This window comes from Solanum pennellii, chromosome 7, assembly GCF_001406875.1.
Source record: "Solanum pennellii chromosome 7, SPENNV200".
Lineage (NCBI taxonomy): Eukaryota > Viridiplantae > Streptophyta > Magnoliopsida > Solanales > Solanaceae > Solanum > Solanum pennellii.
The window spans coordinates 75,274,358-75,290,102 of NC_028643.1; the positions used below are offsets into that span (position 1 = coordinate 75,274,358).

Sequence of the window (15,745 nt, forward strand, 5' to 3'; positions counted from 1 at the left end):
TGTTGTCAAAAGGGTACAATATATTCAAAGGAATAAATTAATAATTAAATATTAGAAATTGAGCCTTAATTTATTGTTTCCTCTAAGTCAAAAACGAGTTGTTAGGAAAATAAAATAAAATCATTGTTTAATCCTAGTTAATAACAGACTGCATCTTTTTAACATTAGATCAAGTTAAAGACCTAATATAATACAAACACGTGATAAATTTTAGTATTTGACTAACTCTATCATATTAGAATCATATAAGTAAATCAATGAATATATATATTATTTTATTAAGAATTAAGGAACAAGCTAATGAACGACTAAACTAATTTAAAATACTAATATTCATGCAAACAACTATCATTACATGAAATTTATTAATAAATACTACCAAAAAAAAATATCACTCTTCCATGTTCACAGAACCATCACCAATTAAGTGATCTATTTTTCCTTCAGGATGTGCGAAGAAATCTGCTACATCCAAGTGCGTGATGTCAACTTGATTTTCAGAGATAAAATTTGCCTCAGGGTTTTTCTCTTTCTTCTTTAGTGATTCTTGATAAAGCTCAACCAAGTGTTTGGGAGTACGACAATCACGTGCATAATGATTTTTCCACCACATCGAAAACAACTTTCCCTAGTTGCTTCACGTTTCTCATCCTTTCTTTTTTCCTTTTTATTTGATGAATGATTAATGCCAGGAATAGAATTACGTTCTTGACCATAATCACGACCACGTCCACGTCCACGACCAAGATTAGGACCGCGACCTTTTCCATGCCTAGCATGGTGGGCGTACGCCTCATTCACTTCAGGAAGTGGTTCAGATCCAGTAGGTTGATTCTCATGATTTTTCAATAATAAATCATTATTTTGCTCGGCCACAAAAAGATGAGAAATTAGTTCAGAATACTTTTTGAAACCTTTCTCTCGATATTGTTGCTGCAAGAGCACATTCGAGGCATGGAAAGTGGAGAACGTCTTTTCCATCATATCAATCTCACTAACCGTTTCTCCACATAATTTCAATTGAGAAGTGATTCTGAACATGGCAGAATTATACTCATGTATAGACTTAAAGTCTTGTAGCCTTAGATGCATCCAATCATATCGTGCCTTTGGATGTATGACCATCTTCAAGTGGTCAAATCTTTCTTTTAGGTTTTTCCACAAAACAAGTGGATCCTTAACTGTCAGATATTCGATTTTCAGAATCTCGTCAAGATGATGACGCAAGAATATCATTGCTCGTGCACAGTTTTGATTTGATGCCTTATTTTCTTCTTTTATGGTGTCTCCAAGACCCATTGCATCAAGGTGGATTTCAGCATCCAACACCCATGAGAGGTAGTTCCTGCCCGAACTTTGAAGGGCAGTGACCTCTAGTTTTGTAAGATTGGCCATTAAAATTAAAAACAAAAGAATAAATAATACCTCTATTAATTCTTCAAATCTAACCTTCACTTTTGAGAAATTAGAGTCTCGTGCTGATAACGTGTTATAAAACTATAGAATAAGAAGAAGAAACTAGAGAGAAAATAAAAGAAGACTTGTTATTTCTCTTGATCAATAATGAAGAGGAGCACTCTATTTATAAGAGAAATCTAACTTGGTCCCCAAGTAGGAGTACTCTTTAATCATATCCTAAAAAGGACTCCACATGATAGACATTCACTATAATACAAATACTTTATAACAAATGGATAATTTTTAATATTCAATTATTGATTATTTATTGTTTAAAATTTTGAAAATTTATTGTGTCGACATAAATAATTTTTATTCTCCTTTAATATATAGATAGAAGATTATTAAACTATTATTATTATTGTTATTTTTATTATTATTATTATTATACTATAAATAACAAGGTTTGAGAAGACATAAAAATATTCTTAGAAAAAAAAAAAGAAACTACACATTCTTTCTCTCACACACACGTTACACATAACTATATTTAAAATAATTTTAAATATAAAATATTAATTATTATATTATTATATTAAATATAATTAGTTTTAATTATTTCAAAAATTCGTTTTTGTGATGCTGACATGTGGTGTTTTCACTTCTCCTATTCTATATAGATAGATTTATATATAGATAAAGATTATTATTATTATTATTATATTATTATTATTATTATTATTATTATTATATAAATAAGGAGGTTTGAGAAGACTTAAGTTATTTCTTTAGGAAAAAAAAGAAGGAACTGCACTCTTTCTCACACACACGTTACATATAACTATATTTAAAATAATTTCAAATATAAAATAGTAATTATTATATTATTATATTAAATATAATTAGTTTTAATTATTTAAAAAATTGTTTTTTTTTGAGCTGACACATGATGCTTTTCACCTCTTCTAAAATATATAGATAAATTTGAACATTTATTAAAAAATAATAACTCCTTCATTCTATAATAATTAAATTATTAAAATATTTTTATATGTCAAACTAACTTAATTATCCAATCTTTAAAATTACTTTTAGAATATTTTTTTATTTTTATCTTTCATTTGGCATGAATTATTCTCGTAGTATGCTGAGATCTTTTAAAAAATTATTAAAATTTTATGGATAAAATTTACATGTATCGAGTGATTACACAAAGTTAATACATGCATGTCATGTAAACATATATGATTAAATTAGTGCAATCACAATTTGTTAAGGTGAAAAAGTATGGATAAAACTTACATGTATCGAGTGTTTACACAAAGTTAATACATGCATGTCATGTAACGCATATGATTAAATTAGTGCAACCATTAAGGTGAAAAAGTATGTGAACTTATATAATCATTTTCTTAGTGAGTAAATTATCCTTAGTGAGTAATTATTGGTAAATATGAAAAAAATGTCTTAAAATGAGAAATATAAATAGCAATTTTAGAAGAAAAACAAGTCGAATAGTAAATAGAATAATTAACAATTTTAGAAGAGAAAAGACGAGGAGGAGAAATGGATGAAAAATGTTGTAAAGACGTTAAAAATAGAGTGATGTATTTGGTTAATTTGGCAAATATTTATTTGATTAGTTGGGCCAGGTTTGATTTTTCTAAGAAATACAGTAATTTCATAAAATTAAATTATTTTTGTTGATTTTTAGTTTTTCATCCAATTGAGGGATACAGACAAGTTTATAGACAACAAGAGTATAAATAACTCGATTTTAATGGTAATGATAAGATCAATAAATAAATGAAAATTGAGAGGTATTTTTGATCATTTTTCTTTTTTTTCCTTTGCATTTCTTTGGAAGACAATATAACATTCAAATTAAAGGTGTACATAGAACAAATAGGAACAATTTTCTTCAACTTCTTTCATTATTTAGAAGATTTTCTTTCCTATTAAACATGTGTACTTTCACCCGGTCCCCCATAAATAAAAAAATATTTATTTTGTGTACCACGTGAAAGTAGTTTAAATTCACCCCTGTACGGATTATCGGTATGTGTGACTGTTGTATCTACTTCAATTGTTTTTCCTTTCTCATTGACAATTGTAAGATCAGTGCAATAAGAATCATAGGAAGTATTTTCAATAGGAAAATAGCTTGAGCCCATCGGAGGTTTTGGTACACCTGACGGACTATATACAACTCCTCCCCAATCGACATTCGTAGCAAAACTTTTCAAGTCAGTGAAGAGACTTTGTGGCCAGAAACCTACTCGCGTAAAGTCTTCTCTCAATAAAAACCACCAATTTCCGGACAAGTCCTTTATTAAAAAAAATAAAAATAAAAATGATAATAAGTTGTCAATAACAATATTTATGTTATCTCCTAATTATAATTCCTATATCTGTATAAAATATTCAAAGACTCTAAATAAGAAAAATAAAGGCAATATAAAATGTACCCGTTCAATGTGTACAACCAAACCCCAAAGTTTTCCTCCACGTACTGAAATAGTATCATTGAGTGAATTATCAAGGGGTATGTCATGGTTTACTTGTACAAAGCCGGGACATAATGTATTGAAGCAACGAATTTCCCCAGCCTACAAAAATAGATATGTCTGATTTAGGGATTGGGGATAAAGTTAAAAAATTATTTAAAATTAAAAAGTAAGATTGTTTTTTTGATGTGGAGGGTCGGGTACGAGTGCGGGGTAGGGTAAAAAATATTGTAATATTAGAATGAAGCAGGCTTTTGAAAAAAAGTTTTCTTTATTTTTTAAGGAAAGTCATTTTCATAAATTTAAGAAAATTAAATTGATTTGGAAAACATTTAATCCAATAGACATGGGAAAATTAGAAAACACTTTCAATAAAATATTTTCCTTCACACTAAACAAACACTAAAAGATTTACTAGTTTAATGAACTCAAAAGGGAAATCACCATGGTACGAAAGATAGTTACCTGGACATGTATAAACAATCTAGTGTTTGTATCCCCGTATAACGTTGGGTCCACCTAAAGCACGAAACAAAGATATTATATTATTGTTATTAAATATTCATCATTTGCTAACAAATTTTCTAATATACATCTTTAAAACACAAAATTCAATAGTTAACACACATCCTTCTTCCACAAACGATGGAATAATGGAACAAAAAATTGATATAAACTTACTCTCCAACCAGCTTGTATGATATCTAATCCTTTATGAATTTTTAGTCGAGATCCACTGTGTTGTTGTCCATTAACTTGAGGATTGTACACAGTAGTATCCATTCCGGCTCCCGCAAATTTGTTATTGGGATTATATGAAATCTGAGTTATTGCAACCTAAATAAATTTTTTTAATTGTTTTTAGTAAATCTTATAGAAAATCCAAATTAAACTAAGAATAATTTGTTTCTTTATTACTTCAAACCCAATTAAATAAAACATAAACATTGAAAAATAAATTTTATAGCCATATACCACCTTATATACTTGTGAAGATATGTATCTTCCATTTGGCCTACTATTATTGTTGCTCTGCATTAGAAAAGGAAATTATTTTTAGGTTTGAAATACACAAGATACATAGAAGTAAATTGATATAAATTATCTTACAACATCATATTCATTGTCGAATGTGACATCCTCTGGAGGGCATACGATTTAATCTTATAAGATCATCTTTTGTAATTCTCTTAACAGGAATAGTTCCAAAAGGGCATCCTCCATCTTTTGACCATATTGTCGATGACCTAGTAGTTGTTGATGAAAAAGTTGAATCTTTCTTGATTCTAGATAAAGTAGGTTTCATCTGTTCAATCAGATGTTTAATTGCATGTCAATAATATCACATTCAATATGAACAAAATGATAATGAAATGAAAATAGAGTAGAGATATGCCTTAGGATGAAAATTATGATCCTTCAACAATGGATGATCAAATGCACGTTGTTTGTAGAAATCTACACAATCGTATGTATCTCCATATTTAGTCTGTACCCAATCAAAATTAATAAAACAAGTAGACTAAGTTAGAACAAGATATACCTTTCAAACACAAAACATACTCACGAGAACAATTCTTAGTAAATGGTAATACTACTACTTTGTTTTTCTTTAAAAAAAGAAAGATTTTTTTTTTCAAATATGTTATCAAACTTTGAGAAAAGACTTATCTAAGTCATTCGTTAGTATTTTATTCATTTATTCTACTTTCATTGAGAAAATGTTCATCTATGCCATTACATATTAATGAAAAATATTTCGATTGTTGTGTCCTAAGCCATTATTATACCCTTGGCTCCAATTTTCAAGATCAAATGCAAAAATTGTGCTTAATCCGTTTTAGTTCATTTGTTTGATTGGATTTGACATGAAGTTTCAAAAAGTAATTTTGTTTTGAATCTTGTGATTTTAGAATAAATATATACAGAATATATCAAAGTGCTCTTAAATCTTGTGGTTTAAACATGTTATGGAAAAATTAGTATCAAATAGTTTTAAAAAATGGAAAAACATTTTTTCTCAAATCGAATTAAAAGAAAAAGTAAAACAAACAAATCGAAACAGTAACCTGCTCAATATTCAACCACAACAAAGTTTACATTCAAAGAAGGAATTAAAGGGAATGTTCTCCATTTCCAGAGAATCATGTGACAAATAAATGTTTACTCTAATACAAAAGTGATATTATCAAATAAAATGTCTTTTGCGACTTAGAAGTATAATAAAATAAATTTTTTGAAAAAAAAATACCTTTACTGTTTTGACGGCTGGCTTGTTCAAATTTTTTAGTTGTTTCTCTAACTCCACATCCTCTAATTTGGATAGCTTTTTTTGCCCTTCCACCCTATTATAACTTAACAGAAAATATAACATTAATAACGTTTTGTGAATCGTTCTTTGATGCATCCTGAATTCATTTCTTTTTAAAGACATGAATCTTAGGTGTTTTGAAGAAATTAAACTAATTAATACAACATGAAAGCTCAACACTGAATTTGATTTGCTAGGTGTAAGTATTGATACCTCTGCTACTATAAGGAAGGCATTGTTATATAGAGATGTAGAAAAGACTAAGTTGACTATTATGTACAAGATATTGACTTTTTGAAAGTTAAATAAATGTTGATTGGTCGTTTGTAATTAATAATCAAAATAACAATTAACTTCATTTGACCAAATCTAAGAAGACTTTGAATGCTTTTTTGTTGTTCATATCCACATGATAAAATATTTAAAAATATTTTTGACCATAGACCAAATATATTGTTTAGTCCGAAACCGAAATTAGATTATTTTTTAATTTTTTTTTTGAAAAATAACTAAAGTAATGTGCAAAAAAAAAAAGATGCCAATGTAATATTTTGAACAAAGATATAATTTGAGGATAATTATAAACGATAATTGAAAGTTGAGGGGTGTTTTTTATTTTCGATAAATTTAAATAAAAATAAAAAAGGATGATTATACGTTCTTTGATCATAAATATTGTGTCAATATCTTTCGTTATATTTTAAGGTTGTATATGTCTTTACCTTCATTCTTTGGATTGTATATATCCTTGAATCTAACGGATCAACATGTGGTATCATCTAAATGATTTGCTCGATTTTATTTATTTTTTTACTCAAAAATAAAAAAAAATTCACCCGACCCACAACCAAAATGGGTGGGGCCAAAATCCACTCTTCATTTTCATAAAAAAAAAAAAACCATCCCTTTTTTCTTCTCAACCCACCATAACCACAGAATCAAGAACTCATCTTTCGAAGAAGAGTTCACTAAACCTACTATATATATATATATATATAACCCATATGTTTTTTCCAGCATTTGTCATGAAAGTACTAATCATAAAAGTAACAATCATTTTTATTGCAAGTTTAGACAGTAGACACATTCAAAGCAAAAAGTGTGAAAGTAACAAATGTTTTTCAGCAATTGACAAATTCAAGTTAGAAGTGTGCTTGCAATTACAAAATGGAACAATAATTAGGATTTTAAGTTATAATGAGATTAAAGTAACAGGGTTTGTAAAATATTATATAATTAATTAGTGTTTACTGGTCTAGGAATAAAATAGTAAATTAGTATAGTGTTATTGGGTTATCGGTTTAACCATTAACAAAAATCATAAAATCGGAAATTGAACCAATAACTCAATAAAAAATTTGTGAAACCTTTAACCAAAACATAATATTATTAAATCAATAGTATTTTTTCGGTTCGATTTTTTGGTTAAATCAATTTTTGCACACCCCTAATGTGTATGCAGATCTTAGAGACTGTTTTGATAGATCCCAATAATTCAAAAATAGTAAACTATTATATGAAAGACGCATATTCGAAAAGGAGATGCAATGATGAAGAAAGCACGATGATAATACTAGGAAAAACAAAACTAGTAATACAAATTATACGAAAACTGAAACAAATAAAATAACAAGGTAATAATAAGTGAAGAATAATATAATACGAGCGTAATGATAATATTTGTTTTATAGGAAAAAGGTATTAATAAATTCTCGACTTTTTAGAGTCGCCACTTCTATTTTGAGAAAAATTAAGAAAGCCTTTATTTTCAAAAGACTTAAACAAATAAAATCATTTGAAAATATTTAAAGGGTTCGGGGATTCTTATTAACGTCTTAGGAAGGTTTTGAAAGCAACTAAGACGTTCCGCTTAATCACGGCTATCCAACAACTAACTTTATATTAGGCTAAGACTTACAATTGCGATAAAAATACTCTTTTGAGTTGTTTGAAAAATTAAAGCCAAAAAATCATTTCGGATTGCGTTTGAAAGAGAACTATTTATCTAAGTCAATTTTAACTTGTAAAATCTTTTAGGCCTTTAACTCGATTTGATCGAGTCGTTAAACCAAAAGTGGCATTTTGCGGAGAATTGGATTTTTCTAACTTTTAAACTAACGACAAATAAAATAAACAAGTAATTAAAGCAAGTAAAGAGAGACAGGGAAAGAGATTTGGGTCCAAATCCGGATTCTGTTCGCCTTGACCGTTTTTTGGACCCAATTGTTTTGGGTTTTTGACCCATTTTCTTTTTGGGTTTCGACCCATTTTGTACCTGTCCTAAACTAAACAAATAATTACACAAAAATAAATAAAGTAAAAGACGACAAGGGCTTATTCCCGAAAATAAATACAATACGAAATGCGAAAAATAAAATGATCTTCTAATCCATCTTCTCCGACTATCTTCAATTTTTGAAACTTCGGATCTGTACTTCAATTTTGGGGTGATTCGATGAAAAGAAATTGAGTCTTAATGACTCTCTCATGTTGCAAAGGAGGAGGAGTTCATGACGAGCTCAGATAAGTTTCACATGCAACAAAATGATGGTATCCAAAAAGAATAGGGTAATAATATGTGTAAGGCGAACAATGACAAGTACCAAAACTAATATGCAACCAAGGACTTGGCCAAACATTAGATACCTAGCAGAATATTACAAATCTCAAATATGTAAATGTCAATGCTAAAAGGCTACTTAGGTCGTTGCTCATGATTTAATTCTAAGAGAAATAAATGAATTAGACAAGCTCTGGATGCGGTGCAAGTTAAATATCACAAGCGATTAATCCTTAATGAATAGTGATAAGGAACTAGACAATATTGCTAGAACTTACTAATTTTCTATCTAATCATCGACCTCCATATCCTCCAATCTAATGTTATATCGTTCTCATTAAGTTGTAGGTCTGTGATCTCTTACTTAATTACTACTTCGACTTATCTCTACCTCTCCTTAGACCCACCATAGACAACCTCTCACACTTTTTCATTGAGGCATTTGTGCATCTCCGATCTTCATGTAAAATATATTTTTAGTTTAAGTCACAAATTTCAAAAATATTTTTACTTTAGAAAATTAAAACAAAGGAAGTAGTAGATGTTGGATAAATAGATGGTTCATATTACTAGCTCTCTTTGGTCCATACATGAAACTAACATATATCATAATTATTATTTTTTACCCAATATTCGATACAAGTTTGATCAACTAGTTTAAATTCGTACCAAATCTTTTTACCTTCTGAAATAAAATACTTTGTAGTGAAAACAATTTTATAACCAATTAGCTTATGAACTGAATCAAAGATTCAGACAAAACAATGAATAATTTGGGCCTGAGTAATTACGATCTGCTTGGGCTGGGCTAATGGATACATGTGCCTTGATCTATTGATTTATGGGAAAATTACATAGATAAAGCAAATTTATATTATTTAAGTATTCATCATAGCTATAGTTTGTTATAATTACCACTCGCCATTAACATTATACATTAATTACGTGGACTGGCTTCGAGTTTGTATAATTAGCTACGTTTGTATATGTATAATTCGCCAGGATATACAAATACATATATATAATATACAATTATTTAACATATATACATATACAATTCACCTCTCTCCCACTCTCTTCTCTCTCTTGCTCGCCTCTCTCCTCCCTCTCTCAATCTCGCTAGCCTCTCTCCTCCCTCTCCCACTGTCTTGCCATATATACAAATGCAATATGTATAATATATAGTTATATACAATTATATACCTACACAATTCACCTCTCTCCCCGCTCTACCCTCTCTCGCTTGCGTCTCTCCTCGAACTTCAAAAATACAAGTTTTTTAATAATTCGAATACATATCTACGTCATTTGATGGAGAATCTGTTAAATATTATCCAAAGTAGTTCAACCCCCTTGTTAGACATACTTAGGATAGTGACCTATTTTGGCTATTTTAATTTGCTTTTCCCAATAACCAAATCAAAATGACGTAGAATTTTTTTATTTTTTTTAAAACTACTTTTGTACTAATATTATTACCTTATCACTTCATAAATCATAAGTACATAACTATAACACTCAAATCGGGCTTGCCTAATCTTTTAGGCACAAGGATGCAAGAATCAATTCGAATAATAAACTATTTTTCTAAAATTTGCCTCAAGCAAGCCATCTAATTGTTCAAAGTCACATGATGAATTTATCGGATGTAATTAAATGAAATTTGAGATTTGGAGAGAGTTATGTGTATTCAGATCTTACCTCTATCTTGTGAAGGTAGAAACTATTTTTTATAGATTCCAATTCAAATAATAGAGAATAGGAAAGCAAATTTGGAAAGGAACAATATTCAAGAAAGCACAATGAAAAATAAAGGGGAAAAAATAGCAACAATGAATAATACGATAACGGAAGAAAGTGAAATAGCAATATTATGGTTCATATTACTAGCTCTCTTTGGACGAGACACGAAACTAATATATATAATAAACCTTTCTTCGCCTGATATTCGATGTTAGTTTTGAAATCAACTTATTTCAATTTACACGACATTTCTTACCTTATTAAAATAAAACACTTCGTACTAAAAACAATTTTTCATACCCAAGTAGCTTATGAAACATTCAAATTTGTGTACCCAAAATTCATGTGGGCCTGAGTGCTTTACTATCTTCTGGGCCTGGGCTAATGGATACATTTGGAAAGCGAGCAACTTACAAAAATAATTATAATTATAGGATTATTGAATTTTAATAGCTATAAGTATGATATTAACCAAAAAATAACTACAATATATGTCTATATCTAGCTGATTGTATAACTTTTATCATTGTTATTTATACAATAATATAATTTTAATGTTAATTCACTAAATAAGGTACTTTATGTTACAGCCCTTTAATTATTTCCCTAAGACTCTCAAATCTCAACTTTCCATTATTAAATTACCAATTAATATTTACCTATTGAAAACATACCCATTCAGATTTCATTTAAATAAACAAATATTGGGATACATTTTACTTCATTCTTTTGTTGTCTCTATTGTTCTTACTTCATTGTTCTTATTCAGGCGTCTATAAGTGTATTCATAGAATTTTGTTTAGTTAATTTATCTATATTATATTTGATGAATTGATGAATGAATTTCATTTCTTTCGATTTTAAATGGGTGAACTCATGACAAGCATAACTTGTGCAGTAGTTTTGACTTTTGTAAATCTACTTATGTGGCGCTTCAATCGAACGATTCATCACATATAATCTGACTTCCTCCTAAGGAAAATGTATTATTTAATTTAAACTGTTAGAATATGAATACTTTGATTTCAAATGAGAAAAGACATAAAGTGACAACTGAAGTTGTCCCGAATTTTTAAAAAGACACTTAAATTATGCAAATGTCCTATTACCCCCTAAACAATTCTGAACTGATATTATTACATCATGTTTTGTCCACCTAGCATGGCGAGTGTATGCACTCTCTTAAAGAGCGTGAACAAACTAAAAAAATGAATATAATTTTATTTTTACAAGTATTTTGCTATAAAACATATTTTCTTGTTTTTCTTATATTTTAACTTTTTCTCTTTATTAATTTTCTTTTTTCTTTCTTCCTTATTCTTCAAAAATTCATTGTCATTTCATGGTAACTTTTCACTTTCAATGTTATCTTTTATCACAACTCCACCTCCTTATTTTAATACTATTAGTTTAACTCTCTTCAACTTTAAAATTATATCTAAATATTTTATTACATTTCGAACAATTTGATAAGCCACTAACTTTCAAGATGATTAGTAGGCATTATTTATTTTTTAAAATTCAAATTTCACTTAAATTTTTTCAATTTTCGGAGAATTCTGATTCTTACAAAATTATCATTTCTAGTTTTGAAGTTATATGAAATGAGATAAGTTAATTGATGATACCTTCAAAATTTTAATTTTCTTAAAAGAATAATTAGTTTTGTTATCATTATCACAAATACTAAAAAATAATATAATTTTGAAAGAAAGGAATTTGACCGAAGAAGAAGAAGGAGAAAAAAATGGAGGGGCTCAACTTGATATAGGGGTAGGGTGAGGGGAGGGTGGGAGGTGAAGAAGAAGAAAAAAAATGAAGGGAGGAATAACTTGAAAGTAAGGGTGAATATTTAAAGTGAAATTAAAATTAAAGCAATAAAATTAAAATAAGTCAAAATAAGAGAGAGAAATAAATAAAACTTAAAATTAAAAAAATACATATATATCAAATTCAATTAACACGTGTCACCCAATGATTGATGTGTGATAACCACTTGCTATTCAAAATCTGGTATTGATCGAAAAATAATGTAATAATATATTATTAAAATTGTTTAGGGGGTAATAGAACGCCCGCATAGTTAAGGTGTTTTTTTAAAAATTCGGGACAACTTCATATGTCACTTTATGTCTTTTCTCATTTCAAATGGATACAATGATTTATACAACTAAATGTAGTAATATATCTAGAATAAAAATCACCATAATACTTAATTTATTAATATATCAAACTTGATAAAGTATATCAATTTAGCATACAAGCCCAACAACTTAAATACATTTCCCTTATTAATACATTTATATAATATACATATGAATACCTTTGTTGTTAAACAAAAATACATGGACAACCCAAAAATAATAAAAATAGAATATAACACAATGTGAGTATCCAAGTGTATTCAAATATACTTATGTACCCTAATCAACCTTTTAACTTGTGATGATATTTCAATACAATTGGGCAATTAAAAAAACGACAATGAAATATAATACAAAACAAGTATCTACATGTATAACTATTCCACTGTATAATTGAAAAATACAAACCATCGTAGGATTAAATGTATTAATATATTTAACTTGGTAAAATATATCACTTTAGCATACGAGCACAACAGTTTAAATACATTTACCTTATGAATACACCTCTAAGAAAGGGAAATCTAGTCCTAGAAAGTCCAAATCCGGTCCCAAATACCCTTTTGAGACGGGAAAAAGCTGGTTGCACCCGTCCTAAAATGCTTCATCGCTAAAGGTTAATTGGGACGTGTTCCATTACCTGGTCGCGAAATGTGTTTAGAGATGGAATCAAAGCTGGTCACCAAAGTACTTTTAGAGACTACATATCTCAACCCAAATAGATGATTTTCTTCCTTATAAACTAGTCATTTTGTGGTCAATAAACCCTTTAGAGACTAGCAACTAAGTCGTCCTAGATTACTCTTTAGGAATGAGCAACTACCTCGTCCTAGACTGTTTTTTCTTGACGAGCAATCACGTCGTCCTAGATTTTTTTTCGAGACAAGCAAAACCTCGTCCTAAATGAGGCTTTAGGGACAAGAAGTTTTCTCATCCTAGCTGAAAAATTTAAAGACAAGAAACTATGTCATCTTAGATGAACTTTCAGAGACTGAGCATAATTTTTGGTCTCTAATTGACCGCCAATGATTCTGGATCTTGAAGTCACAAAAGTATTATAAGATCTACCAATAAATATAAGATCGATATGCTAAATCTCCATATAAAAGGCTGATATAAATATAAAAATAGGTAAAAATCCTAACAAAATCCAGAGCTAGACTATGATCTCATGCTTTGCACAACTTCCCTAGCAAAAGAATAATGCTCTAAAATTCACCAAAGGTTATCCAGAATATCAACAAGCTGCATCAACATAAGAAAAAATGATTAAGAAAACTTTAATGAGATGCATTCAACAAGAATCCCAATCTATATTGAAAGCAGAAACTACAAGCTAGCACAAATGGAGAAATTCTCCACCAAGAAGATTTATATTATGTTTTAGAGGAACAAGTTGTTGCAGAGTAACTAAACAAGCATGATATATATCGCTGTTTCAACTATAAACCAACAGGTTATTATTGTAGCCTAAAACATAATATAAATCTTCTAAAACATAATATAAATCTCCTCATCATTACATTAATCCTTTTAGAAGCGAAACAATCTCAAATTGTGTGCCTGCAATTGTACATATAGAAAATTAAAAAGAGATACAGAAGGCAATGATCTGTTAAGCAATTCTAATTATTCAGGTTTAGCGAGTTACTTAATCCTCTAAATTAGACCAAGGTGCAACTCAAATCTGGAATTTAGGTCGAGAGATTCTGTATATGGATGGGAAATTTGATGTACATCAGCAGTAAATACCAAAAAATTCTCTTCATAACCTGAGAGTGACGTCAAAGTTCTTCTTGCATCAATAAAAGCCTATTCATAAGCGATTAGTCTTATTGGGGTCGAGAGATTCGTAACACCGTCTTAGTCGTTTTATCAATTTTACTCATTTTTTTCAAAGTTTAACCTTTTTAGTAATTTTTATAAATAATTTTGTAAGTTGTGAAAATGAGTGTTAAATTTTTTTTAAGTAAATAAAAAGTTGTTTAAGTTTTATTAAATAATAAAAGAAAAAGATGAATGGGCTAAGCCCAAAAAGAATTTCTTTAAAAACAAAATAATAATAATAAATAAAGAAAAGGGCTACCGACACCCAATTGGAGAAAAAAAAGGGGTCAAAACTTGCTGCTGTTAGTTCGCAGCAGCAGTTAAAAAGCAGAAAAAAAAATTATACATTAAGTAGTGCAACAAAAAGAAAGAGAGGCAGCGTTAAATCGTAAAGAGGAATTATATGCTTGAATAAGGTAATAATTTCAAATCTAATAATATAGAAGAAGGGGAAATTGGTTTATTTGCATAAAATAATTTTAAAAAGTGGTGTTAACATTAGTGGTCAATTATAATATCATAATAATGTAATTATGAGGTTATAATTAGGCAACAATAGGTTTATTGTTTAGGTATTTAGTGATTTATAAGGCGATGAAGTTGTGATACTGCAAACATAATTCCCAATTAATGCACTGATGACTTCTTATTCTTTGGTGGTAGTTAATCATTTTTTATCGGATTCTTCTTCTAATTATAACATTATAATTCAAGTTTTGTTTTATTGAAATGAATAGTTAAATATTAGATGTATTGTATTTTATGAATATTATTAATATTAGGTTATAGAATGAAGAATTAATCCTAAGCTTGAAACTTGAATAAATATGAAAGTTGACATCTAGCTAGTTGACATCAATATTAGGAATTTGATTATAGATTTGAGTGAGTTTTTGAGTTTAGGTTAGACATATAGTAACATGAGTGTTGTTATTTCCGAAATTTTATTGTGATTATTAATGTTAATAGATTGCTTTGAGTTGGAAGCACAACGAAAAGGAAAGACTCAAGTCTCATAGTTGATTGTTCAACTATTTGATGCAAGTGGATTTCTAAATTCTTGCTAAGTGTACTGAATGTGTGTATTTCCTTGTGGTATATGTTTGGGAGTAATGAGATTTGATGATGGGTTGATTTGTCTATATTGATTAATTCTAATGATAAAAAGGGGCAATAAAACACGATGTGATTAATTATTTGTATGCGATGTGTTAAGAATGGTATGAGTACTGGTGTTAAAATGTGAATGTTTATT

General features: G+C 28.7%; 1 protein-coding gene and 1 pseudogene across 1 annotated transcript; both read right to left on the reverse strand.

Moving 5' to 3' along the window:
- Window positions 1-537: 537 nt before the first annotated feature.
- Window positions 538-1,395, reverse strand: LOC107025286. Its single transcript, XM_015226073.1, has one exon. The coding sequence runs from the start codon at window positions 1,393-1,395 to the stop codon at window positions 538-540; it is 858 nt and encodes a 285-aa protein (XP_015081559.1).
- Window positions 1,396-3,253: 1,858 nt separating this feature from the next.
- Window positions 3,254-6,353, reverse strand: LOC107025287 (annotated as a pseudogene).
- Window positions 6,354-15,745: the final 9,392 nt, after the last annotated feature.

Bases quoted from the DNA above. Each gene is read 5' to 3' on its own strand.
- LOC107025286 (XM_015226073.1), bottom strand. From the start codon at position 1,395: ATGGCCAATCTTACAAAACTAGAGGTCACTGCCCTTCAAAGTTCGGGC.